This window comes from Rhea americana, unplaced genomic scaffold, assembly GCF_003343005.1.
Source record: "Rhea americana isolate MKP2758 unplaced genomic scaffold, rheAme1 scaffold_62, whole genome shotgun sequence".
Lineage (NCBI taxonomy): Eukaryota > Metazoa > Chordata > Aves > Rheiformes > Rheidae > Rhea > Rhea americana.
Window position 1 is genome coordinate 676111 of NW_028186779.1, and position 26858 is coordinate 702968.

General features: G+C 34.7%; 1 protein-coding gene across 2 annotated transcripts in view; it reads right to left on the reverse strand.

Annotated features, from left to right (window-relative positions):
• CNTNAP2 (contactin associated protein 2) overlaps positions 1 to 26858 on the reverse strand; it is a 1098090-nt gene that overhangs the window by 563428 nt on the left and 507804 nt on the right. For both annotated transcript variants that reach the window (XM_085320206.1, XM_085320205.1), the window contains exons 5-8: positions 16995 to 17198; positions 14274 to 14458; positions 11851 to 11994; positions 4931 to 5195 (exon numbers count right to left, since the gene is read on the reverse strand). In XM_085320206.1, coding sequence (XP_085176332.1) covers positions 4931 to 5195; positions 11851 to 11994; positions 14274 to 14458; positions 16995 to 17198 — 798 coding nt within the window. The remainder of the gene's footprint in view (positions 1 to 4930; positions 5196 to 11850; positions 11995 to 14273; positions 14459 to 16994; positions 17199 to 26858) is intronic.

Here is a 26858-nt window from a genome sequence, read left to right on the forward strand (position 1 = left end):
ACTAAATATTTTGAACAGAAGTTTGGGTGAGGAACGGAAGAAATTTTTTATTGTTCAGAGCTTTATTTTGAAAGAACAAATGGCAAGACCACAGGAAAAGGAGAAAATTTGCTCAGAATACAGTAAGAAAGATCATGGGAACTGATCGTCTTTGTAAATTTTCATATGTACTTCAAACAGGAGAATAAACTGCATATTAAGGTAAAATAATTTCTTACACAGAGAATTTTATTATAGGCAAAAAAATTTATCAATATAGTCAATGATTTATTCCTAGTTACTACTAACTCCTTACTGTCTATAGGATTCACAAAGCTGAAGCCCAGCCAGAGCAGGCACTRGTTGCTTAGCCTGTTAAACAAGGTACAACTAGCTCAAAGAAGTCTTGAGATTCTGCTCTGCCAAGTCAACACAAAGTCTTGTCTCTTACTAGTAATGTAAGAATCACATGTACTGGGCTACAATATATGTAATTGCCCCTGATTCTCCTTAACATATTTCTGGAAAATAAATATGAACATGTAATGTTCATAATATAGATAAATTTAACTGCTTTAATTATAGGTATGGAGGGGAGGCAGAAGTTTGAAAGAGTGAGTAAAGACATGAAAGAAGCAGCAGGATAAATTGGATCAAACACCACTGAAGATGAAAAAAATGCATTTCTGCAAACAAAAAGTGATCTTCAGAAAGCTTACCTAGGAACTGCTAATGCTAATATCAACTAATTGTGCTTTTTAAAAGTAATAACAAGGGAATGAAAGAGGAAATAAGGCATGACAGAGCAGAAATGCTTATACTTAGACTGAAAATAATTTTGAACTCCAAACAACTGATGAGAAACCTTCCAATACACAAAAATATTCTGAGCATGAAGTCTTAAGGTGACTTACAGGTCCAATAAAGATGAGTAAGATTGACTAAGAAATTGAGAAGTCCATGAGAAATATAGTGAAATCTTCAGCAGGCAGAACATGTGGTTAAATAAAAGAAGGAACCATTAAGTGCCTCTTGAAAGACTGGAGGATAATATTAAGCAAGAGCTCTTACTGCGATCTGCTAATGATGAAAAATATGTCCCAGAGAAACATGGGATAGACAACTGATGAGACCAACCAAGGATTTCAGCAGTCCAAAGAAAACTGCTAAGAACAGACTACCTGATGGCAACTCTAAATCTTTGTTATTTTAAGGCAAAACAATGCTCCTTATGAGTCCCATGAACTGCATCCTATTTATCCAACCCCTTTTTTCATTGTATACTAAGTAAACTTCTCATAGTCATTGTATTTACACAGAAGTGCATTCATACTATTTCACTGCCTTCAGAGTATTCTAGTTAAACATATCCCTTCATTCACTATACAGATTAGAAAAAGTAGAACTAATTGCCAGCAGAGATAAACCATAAACCTATTTTCCATTTCTCAGATTAGTATTATCTCTCATTCTTTGTAACACAGTCAATTGATTCTGCTTGCTGACCATTTCATTTTCTTGCCTCTAAACTTTACAGTTGTGTCCAATACTTTTCACAATGACCTGTAAACTATGCATCTTACTGAATCCACAAGTAGTACAGCCACAGATCTATGGGTTATATGGGACTAGAAGTGCAGCTCATTTAGATTCACCTTTTATAGATTATTCCATTTTTACTTTTGTAGTGTCATCAAAATATTTAAAACTACAACTGCTTTAAACAACAATAATGTCCCTAACAATAACACTGTCCTTAAACAACACATTCAATTGAATTTGGAATGAAAACTGTCAAGCTGAAAAGAAAATCTTATTTTTGACCTACTATCTGATCCCTCCCAGCCATCACAAAGCACTTTATAACAATAGTTCAGTAAGGAAGCTTGCAGTGCCCAGTTACCAGTTAGAAAGGTGGGAATTTACTTATGTTTGATATATTGGAAGGCTAGAATCTCCTTTTCACACAAACTCCACTCATGCTAAGCTACAACTCCCTGAGTCAGTGCTGGCAGCTCCTAGTGAGAGCTGGAGATTTGGAACACCACCACTACAGTATGCACAATTTAAGGAAACTTATGACACTGAAAAATAGACAAAACAGAACTCTGTTCCACTTTGGTATCATTAGTGCAGGGATGTGTAGGAATAAAGTCTAGCACTTGCCCATCAGCATACAGTTTTCTTGTATAATCCCTGTCAGCTATTATTTCTATAATCGCATGAAGACTATGTCCTAGGCTGCCCTGGTGACAACTGCTCATGTGACCAGGTGAATACAGAAAGCCCCCACTAAGAGGGGTTAATGAAAGTAAGCTAATAAAATGACAGATGCTTTAGCTTTCTCCAGCAAAGATATGCTATTACAAGTGGCTGGCATAAGTACAACTAAGCTGTGAAACGCAAAATAAACCAGCATCTAGGCTTTAGTTAGCTTAATTTTGTGTGAAAAGTGGGGTGCATACTTTCTGAAAGATAGAAGTGTTTTATTCACAACTGCATAGAAGACTGCACACTTAACAGAAAATTCTGCTTTTCCAACTGTAAGTAAAGAAACAGTGAAAAGATGTGTATCTTAAACCTGTACGACTGCAACAGTCAAAAATCTTTGTGCTAAAAACAGACCATTTTAACTTCTACATAAGCCCAGCAGATTTACATGCTGAAGTCTTTTATTGCCTATGTAAGAAGGGAGTTGTGATATTTGCCTTCCAATATCAAAATTTCTTTTACAGTCTTCCCTGATAGAAGTCATAGTCTACTTTCTTATGCTCACATATACATTCATTTCACACTCACTGAATCAAATGGCAACAAATTACTAAAATAAATCAAGAGTTTCATGGGATAACTATGCAAATACGAAAGCTTCATATGATCAAAATTAAGTAATGAATATACTTTTATTATGATACAAAAAAAGGTACTAACTCTTCAAGATCTCCAAAGCATGTAATATAGATATCAGGCTGCACAGAGACAAACAACAGCATTATTGCTGTAAAAATGAATGCCTGTGATTCTTGAGCTATTATGTGAACTGACCACATAAACTGAAAAGATTCATTTTGAAAAAGCTTTATCAATAACCTGATTTTATGTTGCAACAATGAAAAGAGTTGAGGATGTTTTATTGTTGTGGGGGGAGAGACTAGAGAAACTAGAACTAGCAATTTAGCACAGTCCTCATATATGTTTATTTCCCTGAACACAAACTTAATGGAATTTAAAATGTGTTTTCACAGCAAGATATTTACTGGGCAAAATCAGTGGCAATTGGTGAAATTTTAATTTCTCATATTTTCCTAATCAACACTGAAATCCTCACTTGGACCAAAATGGTAAAAGGAACCCATGGAGAAGTATTATGGTAGCCATTTCTTTTTTCCATTTCAACTGGAATTTGGAGTAGGCAGAGCTAAGGAAGAAAGCACAAGGCTGAGCATCACCTGTGTTTACTTATTATGATGCACTAGCAGCTTAACTAATCATTCTTGTTCAGGTCCCTACAGTACAACCAAAACAATTCTGTCATGATTAGACTAAATGACAAAAGCAATGAAACACTAGCTTGTATCCTACAGTACTGACTCTTTTGTGCTCAGAAAACTGTAATGGAGGAAGTAGATTTGATATATTTTTCATAAAAACATTTTCATTTTGTAAAATAAGTACATCTTACCCATATTTTATTCCATTCTATCTTTAAAATAATTCATTTAATTTCATGTTCGTCTCTATTTTATTAATGAGGTGAAAAGACAAAACTTATAAAAATATCCACTTGTCAAATGAAATTTTGTAATTCTGCCTAACAAATGCTTCCTTATTTAAGAAAAAACAAAGCATTCCTTCTTGTTTTATATTTCCTCAAGAGCCCATGCTTAAACCACTGACTATATAGGGAATATATGTTCACATACTAAATCAAGTAAAACAGTAGGTATGAAAAATAGAGGCTTTTTTCATTCATCCTAAGCTCTGCTGGTTTATCAGTCCTATTAATTTTTATGGCTGAAATACTTCAGTCTTCATTAGATTCTTGGAAAAAATGGTAATCACAAATGAGTTCAGGCAAAAAGGCTGCCCTATTTTGGCAATGAACCGGGTTGATGCATAATCTATTTCAAATAATTACATTATTTTGTGGAATTAGACCAATTTGCAAGCAACCTTGGATTTTCCAACTCATGAAAACGAGGATTAGATACCCTGTAAGCCATGACTTTACTGAGAAAGTGTGTCATTGACATGAGCTAGATAACATCTTATTGCTCACAGCTAATCCAGAAATGCCCCCAAGTATTTAGACTGAAAGTACAATTTAGCAAAAGGTAAGCATCAAGTAAGTTCATAAAGCTTAGGAACTGAAACAACATACACCTTCCCTTTCGGAAACAAACCTAACCTTCTGTAATTCTTTTAGCCAGTATTTCCCAAAGCATCTTTAGACAGATATTGAAACTCTGCTACTTCTCCATCACGACTCACCAGCATATTTAGAAAACGCCAGGGTATTTTTCATAACAGCATTGTGATTAAAATAACTTACGTTTTTTAATGAGAGTTTCCTAATTATTAAGCTACTCTCATCAAGGGTACATATTGCCCTTTCCTGTTGAAATTGAACGTGCAGAGAAGATTTAAAGACTGATGCAAGAAAGCAAGTAAGAAGGAATGCTACCTGATAAGGARTGATACAGCTTCTGGTTTTGACCACAGAATATTTAGGTTGTCACTTGTTTTTTCATTTGTTTTTAATTGGACAACTGTTTAATATTCTTCTACCTCTTATTCAACAACATACAATAAAAGATATAATTTATAATAAATAAATGTACTATTATAATTTGATTTTTCAATTCTATCTAGTAATTCTTCCAGTTTTGAAGTCTATAATGCTTTTAAAGAGCATCAAGAAAATCAAAATCAATTAAAAAAACCCACTTACCTGACGAGATGTCTATTCGGTTCTTCTTGACTAGAGTGACATTGATATGGATGCTGACTTTGCCCTCATTTATGTCAATCTCGACATTCCCCAGCCCATCTGCAAAGTTGCTGAAGACAAGAAGTCCRCTGGGGTTCCAGGTTCGGAATAAGAAACTGACTGAAAACAGATCCTGGTTTGGACGACCAGGAACCTCAAGATAACTGGTGGCATTGAAAAAGACAGGTACTGTATGTGGCTCCACACAGGAAAAACTTAAATTTCCCTAAATAAAACAAAACAAAAAAAAGCAAAAACATAAGCAAAATGATAAGCTAAATTCATACCTACAACTAGAAAGCATTCTAGGCTTCATTCCATTTAAAGACTACTGAAGTCAAGTAAGTTGCCTGTAAAAATGTGTTATTAACATTGTCATTACCATTATTACTATTACATCGTTGTTAATATTGTTGCTTTGCATAGAGGCTTGTGCCAAAGTAGTGGCCTCATTATATTAGGTGCTGTGCATGCTCAAAGTAAGAGGCAGCCTTTGCCCTGAAGAGTTAGAGTCTAACTATAACTAAGAAAAAGCTTAAAGGAAAGCATTACTATTCCCAGTTCAAATGAAGCAAAGAGAAACTGGGACTTGCTCATGGTCATCAAATGAACCTGTAAGACAGCAATAGTTCATTCTTTCAATGCCACTGACACACAGCCTTCCAAATACCCTTAAATCAGCATGTCAAGCAATACGAGAAGTTGCGAAAGAAGGATGTATAACACCGTGCGAACAGCTAGCCTCTCTGTTATGTTTTCTGCTGAAGAATACTAGCTAGTACTAGCTAGTACCTTATTTCATGAAGCTGATGGATCTGGACTGGCTGATCATGAACTGTGCCTAATATCTGTATTTAGTCAAGTATTTTCTCTTTCTAAAAGCAGTTGCAGTTTCCCCACTGCAAAATTTTACTCTTAGGCAACTCTGTTGACTTGCAAATGTTTGCTATATGTGTATAAATAAGACCAAAATTGGAACAGTGATTTTTTCACTCTGGTTCTCATAACACACCACAATGGCATGCTGTATTACCAGATATCATTTTTTTCCTTAGAAATAACAAGAGTGCATAGCTCTTACTATGCTATTTTATAACATATTTTATTCCTCTAAGATGATCTGTGGCCAGAATTGACTTATTTTAACTCATCAATACCATACAACAGGAAGACTGCTTTTACTGAAGATCTCCTGCATCATGTAGTGAAAAGGACCTTGTTCTATGGTTTCTCTTTCTGATGCACTCTACTGAAGCAGATGGTAGTTCTGTGACAATTTCATTTTAATTTAGGAAAGCAGAATTTTATATGATGCACTATGGAAACGATTGTTAGGATCAGTATCACATTTTAAAAAATTACTGAAGTTTGAACATTTTCAGAGGTACTTAGGAACAAAGTTAATTTCACCACTGTTCAAATTCCCAACAGGAGTCAGTTGTCATCCTTAGCATTTAAGTGTTTCTAAACTCAATCTTACTGACTTCCTATTACAAGCTTTCATGCACATATTTTTGTATTCCCAGTGTATAAATGCATCTGGAAACATTATTTTGAGGAAAGTTACAGCATTTGGAAGCAAGACTGGAACTCTGTACCTGAAAACACAAGGGAGGAAAGCCCTAAGTAAATTTTTTTTGAAATAATTATTTTCAATTGGAGATGAGCCAGGTGATGACATCAGGATTAAATATTTACTATCCATTTACCAATGTCCCAAATCATTCTGTGCCATAACATAATACTGCCTATGTGGCAGATTCAGTTTCTTATACAGAATTTTCATGTCAAATCTAAATGAATAAAAATAATATAGCACAGAGTTTCTCTAGCACTTCATTACTGAAACACATTCCTTAGATACATTCTATATAACCACTTCTGTTTCACACAGAGTGTCAGAAGTTATTCTACCTTTAGAGGCCAGTAAAATGAGTAGCAACTAGACTATCAGAGAGTCAGCCTCCATCATCAATCAAGAAACAATGATGTTTCAAGGAATCTGGAACTAAAGAAGAGACTTCTGTATGCTGATCTCATAAATGATTTGTTCCTATCTTTATTAAAATCTCAGCATTGCAAAACATGTTCTTTTCATACACATACACAATGTTCCCTGTGTTTCACAAAATATATTCAAGAATTTAGGAACACCATTTTTTAAAACAGCTATAACAAGCTTTTAAAATAGAGTGTGAATGAGAGAAATGACAACTACTTTCTGAGTAAAGGAAAAGGACCTCCACTTAGCTACTTTGCTAYTAAGGTAGGAGTTTGTTTTTTTGGGGAGTTATTTTCAGTCTAGGTGTTACATAGAGTTGTTCATTTTAAGGTTTTAACCAACTAATTATTAAAACAATCAACAAATTTGTTTGAATAGTTTTATTCTGAACATTTCCAAATGTGCTGCAGAATACTTTCCGTAAACCACAGATTTTATATTAAGAATAAAAATCTGGAGAGTGCCTGAAATACCCTTTGTCAACCTTTGTTAACATTCTCAGTGTAGTAGTCACCCTGTGGATTAGAAATAACTCCTGTTCCATAGAGAAGGCAGTCCTGTGTAGATACAGAGGGCAACAGGATTCCTTAAGACCTGACATCTTACAGTTCAGTCACAGATGCCAGGAATGTATCATCACCTGCAGTACCGTAAATGGTTTTCCTTAGTATGCAACRAGTTAAGTAGCACTGAGAAAGGACACTCTGTTAGACATCTGTAAGAGTTCCTCTTGCTGCAAGGAACTAACAATTTCCTCATAACAAGAAGGCTTTCACATCTAATTGACACTCATGTCTCCCTGATGCACGGGATACTTGCATGTATAATAGCTATTAATGTTAATGTCACGGAATGCATTCAAATCTTGTTTCACATCAGTAGGATCATTTATCATGAACACTGAAACTGCACAGATTTCTTGAAGAACTAACATATAACCCTGGTTTCTCTGTTAGCTAGCCAAAACAGTATTTTCCCTACTGAGCCATTCAGTTTAATCTGGACTGTATTACCATTTCCCTCTATGCCTGTACTTCAGAAGAAGGCTCTTCTTTTAAGTGAAGTCCATTGGATACAGATTACTCATTAGGGCCAGGCCAAGAGTTAGAACTAATCTGCAGCTTGTCTCTATAAAAGCATTCCTATTTTCAAAGAGAAAGAGATCCTTTTCTGTGGAGTGGGTTCAGAATGAATTGCTGAATAATTCACTGGGCAATGATGTTTGAAAGTCAAACATATACTGTGCATTTACACTGAAACTGTTTGTCTTATTAAACATTTATTAATGATATATTGGAAGAGAAACTGTGAAAACATCTTAATTTGGGTAGCCTGAACTTTGCGTCATGATCTTTATTCTTGCAAATTAGCTTCATGTTTACCTTCTATAAATCATTTTTGCCTATCTACTCTCAGATGTTATCCTTTGTGGAAATACCACTGGGTTTTTTAATCTTTCCCAACTAATAGAACTACTGGCGGAATACACAGCTCTCAAAAGAGAGGTGATGAGTTTATTAAAACTACAACACCTGTTAACTCAGGATGAATTGTACAGTAAAGGCAATACTCCCCGGCTAATATTTATCATGTTATTTCAGTATCTTTCTCAAAATAGCTTATTACTCATCTTCGAGCTTAACGTACTGCTCATCTAATAAAAATAATTAAAAAAACCCACTTATCTTAAGCTTGTACATGATTGCACGGAATAATACATGCCAGAACAGCTGCAGAAGTGTGTGCAGCATCGTGGATTTAAGGAGGGAGGGTAGCAAATACTAGTCTTCCGAACATCTTTATGTTAGAGGTATTAAAATGAGTGAGCCCATTCTTTGGAAACTAACACCAATTAGCATCCAAGCTGCTTTCTCTTAATATATCTCTAGACAGGAAATTTTGATGAAGAAACTGAATTTCTGAACTGGAATTTCTCTGGACTTGCTGGCTGCACGKTCCAGTCTCCTCAGTAGTAGAGGAGATGACACTCTTACGCAAGGTAACACAAGTCCTACCTAGTTAATTACATCTTGTGCTTGTAAATGTCAAAAAAGACAAAATTTATTCTTTTGGAGAACACAGAAAAGATGAGCAAGGAAAGTTGTTTACATCTTGTTCCTTGTTTCTGTCTTAGTCCTGAGTCAAGTTGCAAACAACAGACAGCACGTACTGAGCTAGTTAGTCACTGCCAACTCTTGTTTCTAACTTGGTTCAAGAGAAAAACAGACACTTTCATTCTCTGTATTGGCTGTCCTTCCTCCCTGACTTTCTCTTTTAAGTATGTTTGTCATTTATCTCATTTATCTGTTATGAAAATAAATCAGGCTCCACTAATAAGGGCAACAACAACTGTTCAGTAACATTTGTCTTACTCGCTTTTCCTCTTTTCCCAAAGAGTCATTGCCACATCAAAATCTTTTATATCACAGAGAAGACTAACAAATTCTCTTTTTTCTTTATACTCTCTAAAACTAAATGAAATATATTATTAAAGAAAATGTTGTTCTTAATTATTTACATTTCAAATGCTTTAAAATACTTTTTCATCCTTGTTCTCATACTGTCAATAAATTAAACTGACCCCTGGTTAAGACCTAAACATTTTTTTCATTTTTATTTTATTCAGGGACAAATCTAGATCATCATCTTTGATTCTCTAGGCCTCTTTATTCTGTAAAATTAACTTCTCCACTCCCTTTCATTGTCTGATTTCTGAAATTCAGCTCTGTATCTGCCTATTATAACATTTTTACTTCTCACACCTCGTATCTCTTTCTTTCCTCTCTTCTTCATTTTTTTTTCTCTACAATAATTCTCATCATCATATTGATTGCTTTGTTTGTGTTCCACTTCGTTACATTTTGTCTGTCCTGTCTCTTCAGATAATAAACTCTTTAAGGCGGGGTGTGTCTATTGTTATGTGTTGTACAGTATCTACTAGAATGGAGCTTTGATCCTGGTTGGATTGCTTAAGCACTATCATCATAAAGATGATTAACAACAACAGTAGTCTCAACAGAGTCTATTTTTCATGCTAAATCAGGCTCAAAACTAGAAGAGAAAAAAGCTTCTGTAAGAAACATAAAAATCCATATTGATTTAATTTGAGTCAAATTGATTTTGCTTTTGAAGGGTTGAAGCAATGTAAGTAATTCCACTGAAAACAAAGGTCATTTTTATTTTTATAGCCATTCTCAGAATTGGAAATCAACAAAACCATCAAATTAAACTAGCATACCATAGCCTCTTGATGAAGGACTAACATTGCCAAGACTAAACATGTGGATTTTACTTTTATGTTAGAAGTGATAGACTTTAATCAAAAAAGAAGAGAGAGACAAAAAGAGAGGATGATTTTGCAAAGATTTTATAGGTCTGCTAGTTATGCTACACTTTTGAAATAATGATATTGCACTATAGAAAGCTCTTATGTAACACTTCTGTTCAGGTAAGGGTTTTAACAGTATGTCCTATTAACTTGCAGTGGACTGGTTAAAAAAAAAAAAAAAAAAAAAAAAGATTCCACCTGCAGAAAGGTATGAAGAGCTAATGGCTATGACACGTATTTAATATATGTTGAATTGTGCTGAAGTTTCAAAATTTCATATAAACAGGTATTTTTTCCTGCAATAACTTTATATTTGGCAAGAGTTACAGGTAATTCAGAATCAATTTCAAAGATTCAGTGGTCTGTATGACTAGGTTGAAAAAGCTCTAGAAGCGGAGTTTTCCTTTTTGGCACATGTATCATGCTCATTGCCTTTAACGATGCTAAAGAAATTCATGTATAGAAAAAGTTATAAATATCAGGCTGTATTACAGAACATCATTGAGTTCTTGTAGGCTTATTATTTGCATCAAAAATGGGAAATTATCCTTCCAATTACCTTTATCATTTAGCCATACTGTTCACATAATCATATTGAAGTTTTATAATATTATCCAAAGAGTAATCAAATGGTAATCAACACTATACACTATGCCACCACCGCATCTGTAATTTGTAATCTTTACTATGTAATACATAAGGAGAAAAGCAATAGTGGAACCATATATACTGCTAGAACAACTTTGTAATGGCTGCAAATTTGTACAGAAGAAAGCCCTGAATAACTTACTCAAGTCATCCTAAATTCATGGCAGCAATACATTCATTTCCTACCCACACTGCCTGTGAATGCCACTGAGCAATTTTAGAGTGTTTGGAGACAAAAAATACACTAATAGAAGAACTTTCTTAATTAGCCTGCCCATGGAGCCGAAGTTTAACCATGTATGCCTAAACAAGAGAAAAAATAGAAAGAATAAAATGTAAATCAGCTATCAGACTTACTAAAGTAATTTTTATTTATTAAAAAGCAATGATTTTAAAGTCTAGTATCTTGAGGCTTTTCAGAGGTACTAGCAAAGGCTCTATAATCATCCCCTTCCAAGACTTTCCACTTACTAACTAGCTCTGCAGGGGTGCAAGGTATCAGGCTGTAAAGCCAAGACAAAACTGCAATCGGCTTGGTTCACTACAATTTAGGGGGAAAAGAAATATTTATTGTTCTTGGCTTAAGACCATCGTTTGGTTCACTACAGTTTAGGGGGAAAAGAAATATTTATTGTTCCAGTTGCTTCTTTTAAAAGTATCTATCTGATACTGAAGGGTAATTTTGGAAAGTTAGAATAGGACCCTCAGAAGGAAAATGCTCAGGGACATTAAAAAAAAAGGTCATAAAGGCATATACAATCAGATCTTCAGGTATATAATATGTTTTGTTTTCTATATTAAACCACACTAGCATATCACACGGATATCCGTTACACACACTCAGTCACTTCTAGTCTCCTTTACTATGCAGAGGTTTAGATGACCATTAAATTATGTTCTTACCACATTAGAAGGTTCCAATTTCTTCCTCTTGGCAAGGTCAGTGATATTATTACCATTGTAGTTGATGCTCTCCATACAGCCTTTGAAATTTTTCCTAGTGTTAGAACTCGGCTTCCCAGAAAAAGGCATACCTCCAAAGGTTATCTTTGAATGAAAATAGAAAACTGTAGATAGTTACTGGAGGGCAAACACTTACTTGTYAGAATTTTTAAACAAATTCGCTGTAGATGCATTTGCTTTCTTTGAACACTCAAACACAGATTGCTGGCAAAACTGCTTATCAGAAAAGGAAGTAGCAAAAAAGCACTGCAAAAAGCAGAAAAAAAATCTATCATGAACTTGTAATTGCATATATTTATGCTAGTAAACCCCAAGTGTTATTATACTCATCCAAACTGACAGAAGACACACATCATACAGTTTTCCATATATGGATGGCTCTTCCAATTGCCTCTGTACAATATATATTTCAAATAAAGAATGTAGAATAAATTGTGTCCATCCCAGCACTTCTCTAAACAAGAAGAGACATAAAAATTAGCCAGATTATCTGATTTGAATCACTCACTGAGCTCTGTGTGTCAGAGTGCAGACAAGAACACAGCAGCTGTGGGCTCCAGTTAAGACTTCCTTTAGTGCAGGCTCCAGTTAAGACTTCGTTTAGTGCTTATATATATGCTTAACCAAGAAGAATTTTACAGAATCACATAGTGAAAGATGATACACACTGCTAGGCAGGATCACCTGCTGCTACTGAGAACACACATTTATCAAGCAGTTATAGTCAGTGAGGAGTTACTACAAGACTCAGCAGGCCAAACCATTGCTTAGAGGCAGACGGCTGAGCCATCAAGGTCAAATAGGAACTGTTTTTGTTTTTATGCTGAATTTCATTACCCCAAAATACGGGGTTATCCTGAGTTATTGGTGCTGCAAAAATAACACAAACATTGTACAAGATAAAAAGGTTCATCTCTTAAGAAGTCCACCTCTGTCACTCTTTAGAGTATATATGTCTCCACACAAATGTTTTGAAGCAATAAATCCTAAAAGTTTTCATAGTATTTTGTGGTTTGAATAGTTTAGTCTCCTCAATGTATGTTAGTATTTATATCAAATAGATGATGTCATAAATAATAATGACACCTAGCTACCCTTCCCCAAGAGTGTCCACAAAGATTTCTGCTTGTGGTCTGCTGCTAGGATCTCCCAGAGCCAAGTTTTTAAATATTATTTATTGTTAATTCCATTAGTTATTACTAAGAGTAGGAAAAGGCAGCTCAAGAAACTATTTTTTATGAAAAAGCTTCGATTCTCTGGTGTTTATCCACTATGATTAATTTATCATAAGAGCAATACATTGAAATGTCTGTGATGACTAACCTCCAAAAACAGTTAATTGAGAAGAACGTAAGCAGAACAGCTCAAGACTTGCATTTAATATGAACTGCAAAAACATGTAGTTACACACATTCAGGTAACTTCCACTAACCATGAAAAGTTCTGTGTACATGGAAACTGAAACCTTTGAGGAACTACCAGGGATGTCTCTAGTGTCACTAGAAAGGTGGATCTCCTGGATTCCACTCTCACTTCTGAGTATATTCATTATACCAAATAATACCGTACAAATATACTATTACTTTTCATTAGAAACAGTCTAGAATGGAAGAAAATCACTGTACAAAGCTGTTATCAGCCATTATGCTGAAGTTCATRTTCATCCAACTTACAACAGAACAAGTTCACAGTAGCAGAAACTAGACTGTAATCAAACAACTAATCCAGATTCAATTACAATGGTTTTGTGTATTAACTGACTGATGAAAAAGAAGTTTTCCTAAAAATTTTCTCTTTACTGTTCCTTTATAGATAGGAAGCTATTGACAGCATGTTTATAAAAATGCAGGGAAGTACTTACTTATCCAAATAAAGCAAGTTCAAGATTCATATTGGTTAAAAAAAAAAAAAAAAATCTAATCTCCTTCCTTTGTTAGAAAGTAATATTAACTGTTACTACAGAACAAGGCTTTCCAGTTCAAGTGCCTAATGATCAGCTGAACAGGTAACAGATGTTATGATTTGCTTTTATTTGCCTATCAATCACTTACAGCAATTGGCATTAAAGATTTTAAAAGCAGCATACACTTAACTTGCTAAATAATACAAATCTCCCATTTTAAAACAAAAGGTTGAGATAAGGCTTACACACAGGCTAGCTCTGGTCAAACTTAAGATCTGGTAGATTAATGGAGGGAAACTTAAATTTAGAGCTAAGAGAGAACTGCTCCAAAGAAAATTTGAGGACATGGAAGGAAAAAATAATCAAAGCAAACGTATAAAAAAGTACCAAAACATCTTAAATTATACTAGTTTTTTCTTATTATTGGACTTTTCTTTAGAAAGCCAGTTTGAATGTCTACCTCATAATCAAGGTCCAGGTAATCAAACTCTCCATTGGTTCTGAAATGCTGCATGTGCCTGTCCAAGGTGAGATTGATATTTCTCCCGTGACGCTCTATGATGATGGAGTGCCAGTGGTGATCATCTAAGAGGCTGCCTGTCATCACGGATGTGTGGCCATAAATAGAACCAAGCTGGTTGCTACCTAAGTTGAGAATAGAAACAAGCAGTTCATTTAATACTCACCCATACCGGTTAGGCATACATTTTCTTTCTGCTCTGTCAATATTTCACTCAAATCATATCACATACACAATAAACTGGAGGAGGTCAGTCCACTTCGAAGCTAAGACCTGTCCAATGGAGGGTTGTTGCTATAAATATGAATAGCCAGATTAAATACAGTAAGTACCTGATCAATGAGCTGTATAAATAGTGCTAACAGTTGTTATTTTGAAGCTAACCGGGGAAGCAATATCTACTTTCAAATGTAAAGTTGTTTTCAACTAGAGATATTCTGTGTTCTGATCCCTACACTACAAAAGTGCAAAGTTGTCACCTTTCCTGGGATAGCCTTTGTGCCACATTCTCAGCTTCACTGGAGCTATASTGATTTACCGCTGTTGAGGACTCGGTGCCTGACAATAGAATCTGATAACAAAAAGCCTTTGCAAACTGATAACAGCAAACACTTAAATGAGTTCTACACTTGGTAGATTCTGCTAGTGTAACTATACCAGCTACTGTACAAAAAAAAGGGCTCAGTACAGTCTGAGTAAATAGCTGCAAAAAAATGTGTTCTGTTAACTAGTTTACTTTCATCTTTCTTCCTGCATCAACCTTCCTATTTTGGATGTCAAATAAACTACTAACAAAACTACAATTTTGCAATTTATTCCTATGTTTTCCAAGGGCTTTTACCAGTACAGCTCTGCTAGTCAGACATCCCATCTCATTGCAATCTGACTGACATAGCTAAGCCAGTAAAAGTTGACAGTATAGATCTCAACTGAAGCAGCAAATGATAATTCAGCAATAAGTCTAAAAAATTGCTGCACTGCCCAATAACTCAGTGCAATCTTCCATGTTTTGAATACATGAGGACTTATTAGCATCAAGCACGTCTGGAACTCAGACATTAAGGCTGTGCACACTGATAAACACATTCTGGCAAAACACACAGCCATGGCCCCTAACTATACCACCTTTCTGCTGAACGCCACTGATCCTTCAACGGCTGTGGTAAAAACAAACAAACAAAATCATGAGGCGTGTATATGTGCCTCAGTTTCTTCCATGCAAAGTCAAATCCATGCAAAGCAAAATCTGAATTCGCCTCCTTAGATGGTTGAAACTGGGTCATTGGTTTTCACCAAGCTCCATGAACATCCTTTCCACTAACTCTGTTGCAAAGACAATACCCTTAGGTAGAGGAAGGGTAACATCACAGACCATTACCTCTGTTTACTAAGCAAGTGTGTGTCTCAGTGTCTGTCAGTCTAATGATTTAAACACCTCCCCACCAAGCACATACATAGAAATTATAATAAACTACATAGAGACAGACTAAACTCAAGAATATGAAGAAAACGGAAATGAATGGGTTAGCATTTCAATTAAAATTGTCGAAAACAGACTACTGCTATAGGAAGATGTGCTTTCCTCCTCATCATCTTCCCACGTTGTTGATCTTTAGAAAAAGAGCAGAAGAAAATGYTAGTGGAAATAATTACTATTCATGGTAAATAATACATGAACAGAATAATTTACTGTTCACATGACTGCAAGAGAAGTTACAGGAAGTCTTATTCCAAAATTAATTTGTCTGAAAGAAAACACGACCTGAAACTAGATAAACTTGCTTCTGTTTCATAAAAAATGTACTTAAAAATGAGCTTGCTCATGTGCCGCTAGTCTTTCAGTGGGATCTTTCAGGCAAGATCTAGAATAACATATCTGGGTTCACAACTTTCTTAAAGCTGTCTGATACACAGATGAGTTATCTTCCTTTTCTAGCCCTAGTTTTAATTTCTACTAACACTGTGATTTCCATTCTCCTTTAGTCCCAGCCCAGTTTGTACAAAGACTGACAGCTCTTTTCCGTTTATAAATATGAAAATCTAGCTACTCACAACAAAAATCTTATCTACATAGAAGCCAACAGTTTTATCAGCTTCAGTGGGCTCTTTCAGTGCATTCCATACTAGGAGCTTAAAAAGTAAGGATCTTACCTCTGCCTTCCTTCATGCTACACTTCTTTCTAGGAGGGTCACTAAACCTCAACTTCATATGGTCTGCAGCTTCTCAAAGTGGTATCTTCTTTGTTGTAACTTCCTAAGGATGATCTTGATTATTCTAGCACTGCTGACAGATTCCTTCTCTCACACAATCACTTGATTTTTTTTTTTTTTTAATAAATGAGACCATGACAAGCTGACTAGAGTATCAGATACCTGAGGCCAAATATTCTATCAAGGTTCTTTCATTTGTGGCAAGTTTCTAATGATAATATACTTTGGTCCTTCTTTTATATATGATTTTATTTTCATATTATTTCACACAGAATAAAAGAGAAGGAACGGAAAAGAAAGATAAGGAAATGGAATGAACAACATTTTCACAGAAAGATCTACTTAATTATATGGTGGCTTACCATACAACTTGGGGGGAAAGGATATAGTATTTGACTGCAAATTCTTTTAAGAATGAAAAATGCCCAATACTAAATAATCAAAGCATACCTAAATTTAAATTAAGAACAAGCTTGGCTTTTTTAAGTTCCAAGGTGATATAGTCTCCTTGCTGTCCTTCTCCATGGAAGATTACACCTTCACTTTCAGAGGTTTTAAATTTCAGAGAGATGACATCTTTCAGTGTTTTCATTTTCTTGTTCCTGAATCTGTATGGTAACACCACATGGCCATCAAAATTGATAACATCAGCCCCTAAAGGAAAAAGCAAATAACATTGTTGATGAGCAATTATATATTGCTGCGTCCACTGGAAAAGCAGGCATGGTATATGCAGATTGTATCTAAACAGAATAAATATGCAAGTGTTGTACATATTGCAAATATATTTCTTCTTGACCATAATTTAATGAAATACTATAAAAAGTAGTAACCTGGCAGGGCATAAATTTAATACATAGGATGTAAAAAAGCGAATTCTGGGGAACAAATATTACAACTCTTATTCAACTTCTTTATTTCTCTTAAGTCTAGTTGCTTCCATAAACACTTCTCTAATTATAGATGAAAATGAGACACAAACTTCTGAATGATTATTAGTAATTTATTTGATACCTCTTAACAATTCAATAAGGGTATCTTTGAGGACTCCAATCGGTAAATCATGAGCCCAATTAAATTGCTTAGCAGTAATAAAAGATTCCTTTAATTGTATATGAGTCTTAGGCATAAACCTTGTCTAGTTCAGTGTTCTATAGAAATCTTAGGTAAGTTTTGGCCTTAACTACTTCTGAGGGGAAAAGAAATGTTCTACCATTCAGGCTATTTTTTGTTCTAGGTTTGTTTTTACTCAAAATTTGGGCAGAAAATTGAGGGACACAATCATAGTCAATTAAAGTCAACTCAGTGTTCCTGTAAGTGTTGCATAATGGTACTGCAAAGTTTCATTGATTCTTACTTTCATGACTTAATCTCAGTACTCTATAGAACGAGTCRCAAATTTCCAGCAGCTAGATCTACAGTAAAAATAGCCATACAACTTTACTCCATTCAAAAGATGCACTTCTCTGAGTACTGGCATGTCTTTTACGCAGAGCTTGATAAAGGATTGTAAATACAGATTTTAGAAACTTATAATGATCCTCTTTCTAAATCATTTAAACTATGTTCAATCACTAGTACCTTGGTTTCTACTTCTACGAGTATTTCCTCCTCACTGTTTACAACAAACATAATTTATATGGTCACTAAGCTATTCCTTATTACAGAATTAATAAAACGTGCACTTTTTAGTTTTTTGCTGTATTATTAGATATACTTTTTGATATATTAGATAGATCTATCTTTCCCACGGACATTTTTCAAAAGCATCCACACTTATCAGTGTATCATATTTGTATCAGTCATTTCATGCTCTAAATGAAATAAAGGGTGGCATTTTATCATACATTCTTCAGTAACATCTTCCTGATTTTTGCACACCTCTATGGTATGCCTACCTCTATGGTATGCCTAACTCTTGAGCAATTTCTAGCAACTTTTTAAAATTCCTAACTTGTTTTTGGCATTATGTTGGAAAGTAATTTAAATCTTTCAGACTCCCTCAAAAACAAACAAACAAAAACACTCCTCGTGTGCAACAAACACAGCAGAATCCTTAAAAAGTCCATCAGAATATTTTGAACATTTTACCATTTTTGCATATATTTCAGTTCATGCAGCTTATGTTAACAGCTGATTATTTTAAGATCTGTCACCTTTTGTTCATGTAACATGTCAAGAACATATTTTTTAAATATTTATTTCTTTTATGGCATTTTCTCACTATGATTTTTACTTTCCATTTCTACTAATGTTTTTTTTTTATGTGCATCGACTAACCGAAGGTACAAGTTACAGATTTTCTTGACAGTAGAAAGAAGTAGAGAAATATAATTTGCACAATAATCACTCAAGTGAGAAACTTTAGTCTGTTCATCTCTGCTTCTTATGAGACAGTAATTGAGCAAACACAGACCCTAAGGTTGGACTGCTTGTTAGCAGTTTAACTCTGCAACGAAACAGATTACAATCACGTAACTTGAACCTTACCCCCAAACTTCCCTACTACTGCAAAGACTTCTGGCAAAATAATGCACTTCGACCCCTTCATTGTTTATGCCAGCTGAATGGTTAAGGAATCTTACTCAGTAAATAAAATACGAGCATTAGAGATTCACTGCACTACCTCATGTATGGGTTATGATATACTGATGTATGCCTTAAGTATGTATATCACAACGCAGCAGAATTTATCAGAATTGTGACTTTTCTTTATAAACTTTGTAATATACACTCCATTAATAAATACTTACTAAGCTCCTAAGTGCAACTAAAACTACCAGCCTGTTCTTCCGAACGATAAATTCCAGGAATGTGAATCAGATCAAAATTAAATATAAAAATAGGACATTCTATCTGCTGTGCAAGCAATCTATTAATATTTGATCAGCATTCAAGGAGGACATGTTTAACTCATGCACAGATGAAGACACTCATTTCTGCCCTCATTTCTGAGAGCAACCTAGACTGTACCTGTCTGTGGTTCGCTACAAAGAAACAGTATGAGAGTTCAGAGGAGAGGATATTTCATACATTCTTGCTGCTCAAACAGGTATGGTACTTCAGAAATTCGTTTTGAAGAAATAAAAGAAATGGTCAGCAAAATATTTTAACAGAGATTATACAGGTCCCTGTTATTTCTGACTTCTTTTTAAATGCAAGTGACCAAGAGATCCAAGGAATGTTTTATTGAAATTTTTATATTCTGCTTGAAATCCATAAATGAAGCAGCATGAAATCTACTTATAGAAAAAACATCTACATGGAAGTCACATTTCTGAACACTCTGTAATCACACAATTCATACTGTTAAGCAGAACAAATTTGACTATACTCTGATGAATCTACATACAACTGCCTTAAAGAAATGCTACAAATGAAATAAAATCCATGGACATTACAAGCAACAATCATAATGAATATACATCATAAAGAACATGGTTCTGTATATAACGCCACAGATCATCTTCCACTAAGATTTGTTAAATTTACTTCCTTCTCGTTATAGGATCCCCTATATAGAATGTATCATCATTCCCCTAAGGTTAGCCGGCACCTCTTTTTGCTGTCTGCAGTTACTGAGGTAACTGAAGTTACTTCAATCTGATGATAGGAGCGTCTGCTCCAGAGTTGACCAAAACAATATAAATCCTGTCCTTAACTTCAGTGAAAAGGAAAGTGTCCCTTTTGTACCTGTACAGTTCTTGCAAAGACGTACATATGTTCTTGGCATTATTCATTGAAGCAAACTTACTTGCATTATTCATTGAAGCAAACTTACTTGAACAAAGCTGAGTATATGTACCATATTTCTTCAAAAGCTGGCCCTGAACTATCACGTTTTGCAAATCACTCCAGTAGGAAAAAAATAAATAAAACAGATCAGTAACTTCTGATTAAGTAGTACTCTTTTATGTATAGCTATGCTGGCAGCATGCACATGGTCTGCATGATAATTCAATCACCTACAGATTACATAGCAATTATGTTTAAGAGTTATTGTATGTAGAACTGTGCTAACAACTTGTGTTCCTTCTATGATGACACTCGGCTATTTAATATCATGATAATTACCATGATGTGGGATGGTACTTAAGACAGTAAACAATATAATTTCCATTACTGCAGCATAAATATATATTTTTTTCTCATCCTTAGCCACTGAAGTACAAGCATTAGTAGGAAAAAGACCTAAGAAACACATTGCAGCACGTTAAAAGTCTCMCCCTTGCTCAGTGACGGCTGACTGTTCTCAGAGGCTACTGCTATAATGGGAAGGGTCGGGGGATGGAAGAGAAAATTAAGAGAGCACTAGAGAGAGACAGCACACAAGAAAAGCGCATGAGAAAAAGCATAAACAGAAAGCAAGAAAGAGGGAAAAGAGAGGTAAAGGGAAAGAAAAATGCAGAAAATAAAAGAAACTAGCCATTTTCAAAAATTTTTAAATTTAAATAGGAAATACAGGTCTGAGGACCTTAAATCCAATTTTTCTCCCATGGGATTTACTACTATATAGACAAACACTGCTGACATCTTWAAAAAGTAACAGGATTTTCAGCTGGCTAGGAAGAGGTGTTAGGCCTCATCCTCTGCATATATCTGTTCTTTTAGTTAATGGAATCACCACATATGTCTTCCTCTAGTAAAGTTCAAAACACTGAGAGGGAATTAGCTGACATATATGATCCCATTCTCAAATCTCTGCATAAAATAATTCATCAGTCACAGGTTTCAGTAGTCATGCTTTTGTCCTGCATTTTCAGTTTCATAATAGATTTTTTAAGTTTTGGTCAGGAAACCAAACCTGAACAGAAAAAAATATATTTATTTGATCTATGTAATTAATTATAACCGAACAATCTTAAATCAGACTCAAGCTTCAGAACTCCTCTACATCCCCACTTTCTGGTAAGACCTGCATTGTCAGTGTGCTCACTCACAAAAATTCAACAGTGAGACTGCACATACCACATAGCTGCTTTRCTATTTTGATCAAGGTATTGCTAGAATTGCCATAAAAAATCCTGTTACTAGACACAGTTCAATAAACACTAATCAAATAAAGCAGAACAGCAAAGAGAAGTACTCTGCGCAGAAATGCTCACYATTATACTAATAAAATTAGCATTATTCACTGCAATTTTAATGATCTTTGAATGATCATTTCCACGTAGCTTGTACTGAATACTGAGATTCAAGAAAAAGATTCTCTATTACTAACCTACTGTGACCTTAGGTGAATTTATTYTCTCTTTGCACTTCCATTATCCCTTAATGTTTTTTTTGTTGTTGTTGGGTTTTTTTTCTGTTTAGATTAAGAGATTTTTAGAACTTCATTTGTAACATTCTTTTTACAGTGTCTTACCTCATAGTGTGAACTTTATGCCTGTCAGTGTGTCTACACTAATACTACAGTAATAAACAGTATTAATCATGCTGCAATCGTCTATCCTCTGAAAACAAGGCATCAAAACATCTCTGGCTGGGCCACAGTATTCCACATGTGTACTTTTATTTGTTGCAGCTATTGGCCAGGTGTAGTTAGACAGCATTATGAGAAATACAAGTACATAAAGTGTATTATTCACATATTTGAACAGCAAAAATGAGTTTTCTCCTAACAAAGCCAGGGATATAACTCAAAATCACAGAAAAAAAAAAACAAATTCATATTTTATTGTAGTTATTCACAATAAATTATATACATAGAAATTACTTCAGAAGGCCCTGTATTTTTTTCATAGCTCCAGACACTTGTCAACATGATTCTATGTCCAATTTGCTACTAGAGTCTTTGTAGTTTGAATCGCAGTGGCACTGAGTTGTTTAGTTAGAGATGCCTCACTACACCTCATTGCACCCAGAAAAATGAGGAAGCCATATTAGAGCACAGCAGTCAAAAGTCTCCTTTTTTATGTTTTCTCACAATGCAACAGAGATCGAACGGGAACATGTTTGAACGCTGCCTTCACGCACTACAGTCCAGCCATAAGKACATGGGCAACACAATGACTTGAAATCTGTTGAGGTGAAACCGACACTGGTATTACTATACTTTCCAAAAGCAAGATACATGTTACAAAGGAAAAAAAACAACCCGTACTATAGATACAGGTGTATCCACAAACACTCTCACACATACAAAAATGTATATAATGTACGTATATTGTATGTGTATATATATACATATATGCTTCATATTATTGAAGCAGGTAAAGGAAAATCAATTTTAAATTTTTATTGTATGCCAAGCTCCCATGGTACTATCCCATCATACCTGTCAATGAATTCAACCCTAAGTGATTTAAAAGCTTGAAAAAGAAAAAAATACACTTGTTTTGAGGGTTGGATTTTTTCTTGCTTTGATTTACAGAAGATACAATTTATATATGACAAAGAAGTATCAAAATAGCAAAGAATGTTTAGTCAAGGTTTATTTTTAACTCAAGTCTTRGGTAAAAGGCACAAACGATATCCTTACATTTTATACAGCTGTCAGAAACTCTCAAAACAAATTTGCGAGGAAGTATTCCCTAAAGTAGTGAAAAAGTCACGCTAAATTCTGAGTGCAGTAGCCACTGAAGACATGCCAGCAGCACTCAGCACTTTTCAAGGTTTCTCTACATCTCCAAAGATGAGCGTTTTCTTGTTGCTGTAGAGTACCAAGAAAACGAGTAACGYTAGTAGAGTACCAAGACTGTCATTTTGATAGCTGTTGTGCAAACATGTCTGTAAACACACAGTTCTTTGTCTATGATAATTTAAGATCTGGTATGAAGCAAATGCAACACGAAGTTAATAAGCAAAAGAAGGAAAGGAAAATGGGAGGAAAAGGAAAAAAAAAGAAATGTAATTTAGTATTACTAAAATCTGATTTCTTTTTCTTTAGAACAATTGTACTGTAATCTGTGCAGCTACTGAACCACATTGCTACACAGCCTAATTATTGCTTAAGAGAATCATTTTAGGATGAGTATGTACAAGAATGCAATGTTCTGCAGTTACTCAACTTCTGCTTTCTACCATGTAAGGTAAGAACTCGCTTTTGGTTTCTCAGGGAAAATCTGGAGGAAAAGGACCATAGAATTGATTTCTGGCAAGGCATTATTTACAGATGCAACATATGGAAGAAAACACTGGACATTTGAGAAACAGTAAAATTTATGAACACAAAATAAGCTTCTAAATATGCCACTAAATTATTGTCTTTATGCTGTGCATAAGTAGGGTGATCTTTCAAGCACTTAGCATTATGGCTGATGATTATTTTCTGTCAGATCTAATATAACATTAGATTCTCAACTATTTTTTTCATTAATTCTTTGGTTTTTCAGAGAACAATTTTATTTAAAAAAACCTAATGRGAAAGTTAGGTATAAGCATAACATACTTAAGTAGGATAAATGGGCAATGAACACGTTTATGCTATACATTTCCGATTCAGCACAGAGATATCTCAGCTTTAAGCTACGTAGTTTACTCTAACCGCATCAGTATAAAAATTAGCCAATATTGAAGTCTATGCTCCTACAGTGAACTACTAGCAGTAGCAGAGATTAACTCAGGTAAAACAGCAATTCAGTATAATCTGCAGCGTAAAAACTATTATTTCCATAATCTACTTTGGCTTATGACTCCAGAAAGGAAATTTATGATGCAGGTTATGAGATGCAGTCTAACTAAAGAATTCTGTTCGTGAGAGAAAGGAAATAGAGACACTGAAAACATCCATGATAATGTGGTGTCTCTTTCAAATTGTTTAATTTCCTAAACTAGATCTTATTTTTTCACCTTCAGCAAATCTGAGATGCCATTTACACTGTACTGGTATTTTATGAACAAATGTTTCTAGCATGAATATTTTGTTCTAAGAATGCAACTGACAATATTTTTGCTGCATACTTCTCTTTAAAATAGGTTTATTTAAATGGTTAAAGTTCAAAGCAGGAAAATATTGAAGACTGTGCGGAAGGCCTGTTCAATCCTCAAGAGTGAGGATCTGGGCATTTTTAAGTATCTTTGAACTACAAGGTGCAAGTTAAACTACAGAGTCTTGATTTTCTCTGAGTTACACTAGCATGGACATCATCTATATTTATCACTGATAGAAGTGAAAGGTAGTAGGTTATAAAATAATTTAATTTGTTTAAAACTTCCTCCACTGTTTCTAGCAGTAACAGTCATGTTTTAGTTTGTAATTTTCTAGTTGATAGTACAATAGTATTTTACAAATGGACAAAACACAAGCAGCTAATATTACATGAGTCTCTATACTTTAAAAAGATTTTGTAGGTATAGCATTCCCAGGATTATTTATGATTGTAAAAACTTACATTTTAGACATTTTGCAACCATGCCTAAGCAGCAGCAAAACATTCTCTATCATTTATTGCTCTAGCAATGATATTTCCAAACAAATTTGATAAAGAATATATGTAACTGAAATAGTCTAAAGAAATCTGTCTTTTTGTATTTTACCATGCTGATTTACAGGAATCGGAAGCCTCCTTAGCACTTGTAAATATATTTATTTCTAKCCTTCTTTGTGAAAGCCAGTATTTGGTATTAGATTATAACAGAAATATTAAAGTGTGTAATTACACTCTCAGCCAGGTACAGTAAAGTACTTAATTTACTTGAAACCAGCTAGCCTCTACTAATGTTTTCACTGTTTATTAAAAAGGTAAATCAAGAGCTCTAGGTCAATAAAAAAGGACAATACTGACTTTCTTATAGTAAATGGCCAAAACAGGTCTCAATCCTTATTAAACATCTGCGCTTGCTCATTATTTAACAAAAGGAAAACACAGTAAAGAAAGGTGCTGTACCATATCATACAACATTTACACTCAATTTACTCAGTTAATAAACGAGCTACAAAATGGACAAGACAATCTATTAAAATATTAAGGTAACAGATGACTAGATGGAAGCTTCATTTAACTGTTTATAGGCGCATGAAAGCCAGAAGATGTACAGYTGACCTACAAAATACTGATTCAGAATTGTGTCCCTTATTTCTATTTGAGCTGATGCCACCTAACGCAATCACCCACCGTTACCTAATCTCTCCGTGCAGGTCATTTAATATCTTGAAATCCTAAAGATTATCCAAGGTTAAATTCTCCTATACCCACATTCTGTATCTTTTACTCACATAATAACTCTCAAATGCATATTCTATTMTTTTTCCAACTATGGTGCTCAAATTTAAATTGAACTTGCAAAGGGAACTGCATACACAGTGATCAAGGAACATGCACCTCGGACAGTTTAGATCTGCTGCACTCAGATCACATACAGTTAGAAAAACTTACTGTCTTCATTCACCAGTTGACCACAAGAAGTAAGGAGTGCAAGGCCGAGTTTGACTTCAGGTCAGTGAGCACTCATGCTTAYTCTCACGAGTAGCCTGTCTAAGATAATACTAGTAAGTGATATGTCACTGAAGATCACCTTTGTTACAGGTACAATATTCCCTTCTTTCTTTAATGAATTTTTTTCAATTTGCARTCTGACACTCCTACTAATTCCATCTTGCTGCATCAATTTATTTTAGGAAAAGTGACTCTAAGATGAAGCACATTGGTATTTTCAGATATCGCATTTCAGTAAAAACGATGAGCTGATAGAAGCAAAGCCTTAAGGAAAAATGAGAGCGGAATAACTTTGTGCRTCTATGAGGCAGTTCAATTTCATTATCCTATTCCCAAATTACCTAAAGAAAAACACCTTGTGTTCACTACAGCATCAGAAAAGCATACCAATGGACCTTGATGCTGGCTGAATAATTCAAAATCAGTAGTTCAGACAATTTTTCCTCTCCTTCCACAAAATCCAGCGCATTTTGAGGTAAACATTAATTTGTATTTTACTGTCATCTTCATTTCTGGTAAGAAAAGGTATCGGCCCCTAACTTTCAAGCCAAAACATTTTAACTTCAAAATCTCTCTTGCATGGACCAGGTAGCAAACTTCATGGAGGCTGAACCCAATGTTTCTCTGCTCCTCTGCACATATTTCAACACATTTAATTAAAAGCGCTCTCTCTCTCTTTACAGATATATATATATTCAAGAAGAATATGGATTCATTGAAYCAGGGCTTTATTTTCAGATGATCTAAGCTGATTTAGTTCTGCCTGATTTCAGTGAATGTATGATCATTTATTCTATACAGGTACTCCTCCAAATAAAGAATATGCTATCATAGAATCACAGAATGGGTAAGGTTGGAAGGGACCTCTGATCATCTAGTCCAACTCCGCTGCTCAGCAGCGTCACCTAGAGCATGTTAGACAGGGTTGCATCCAGGC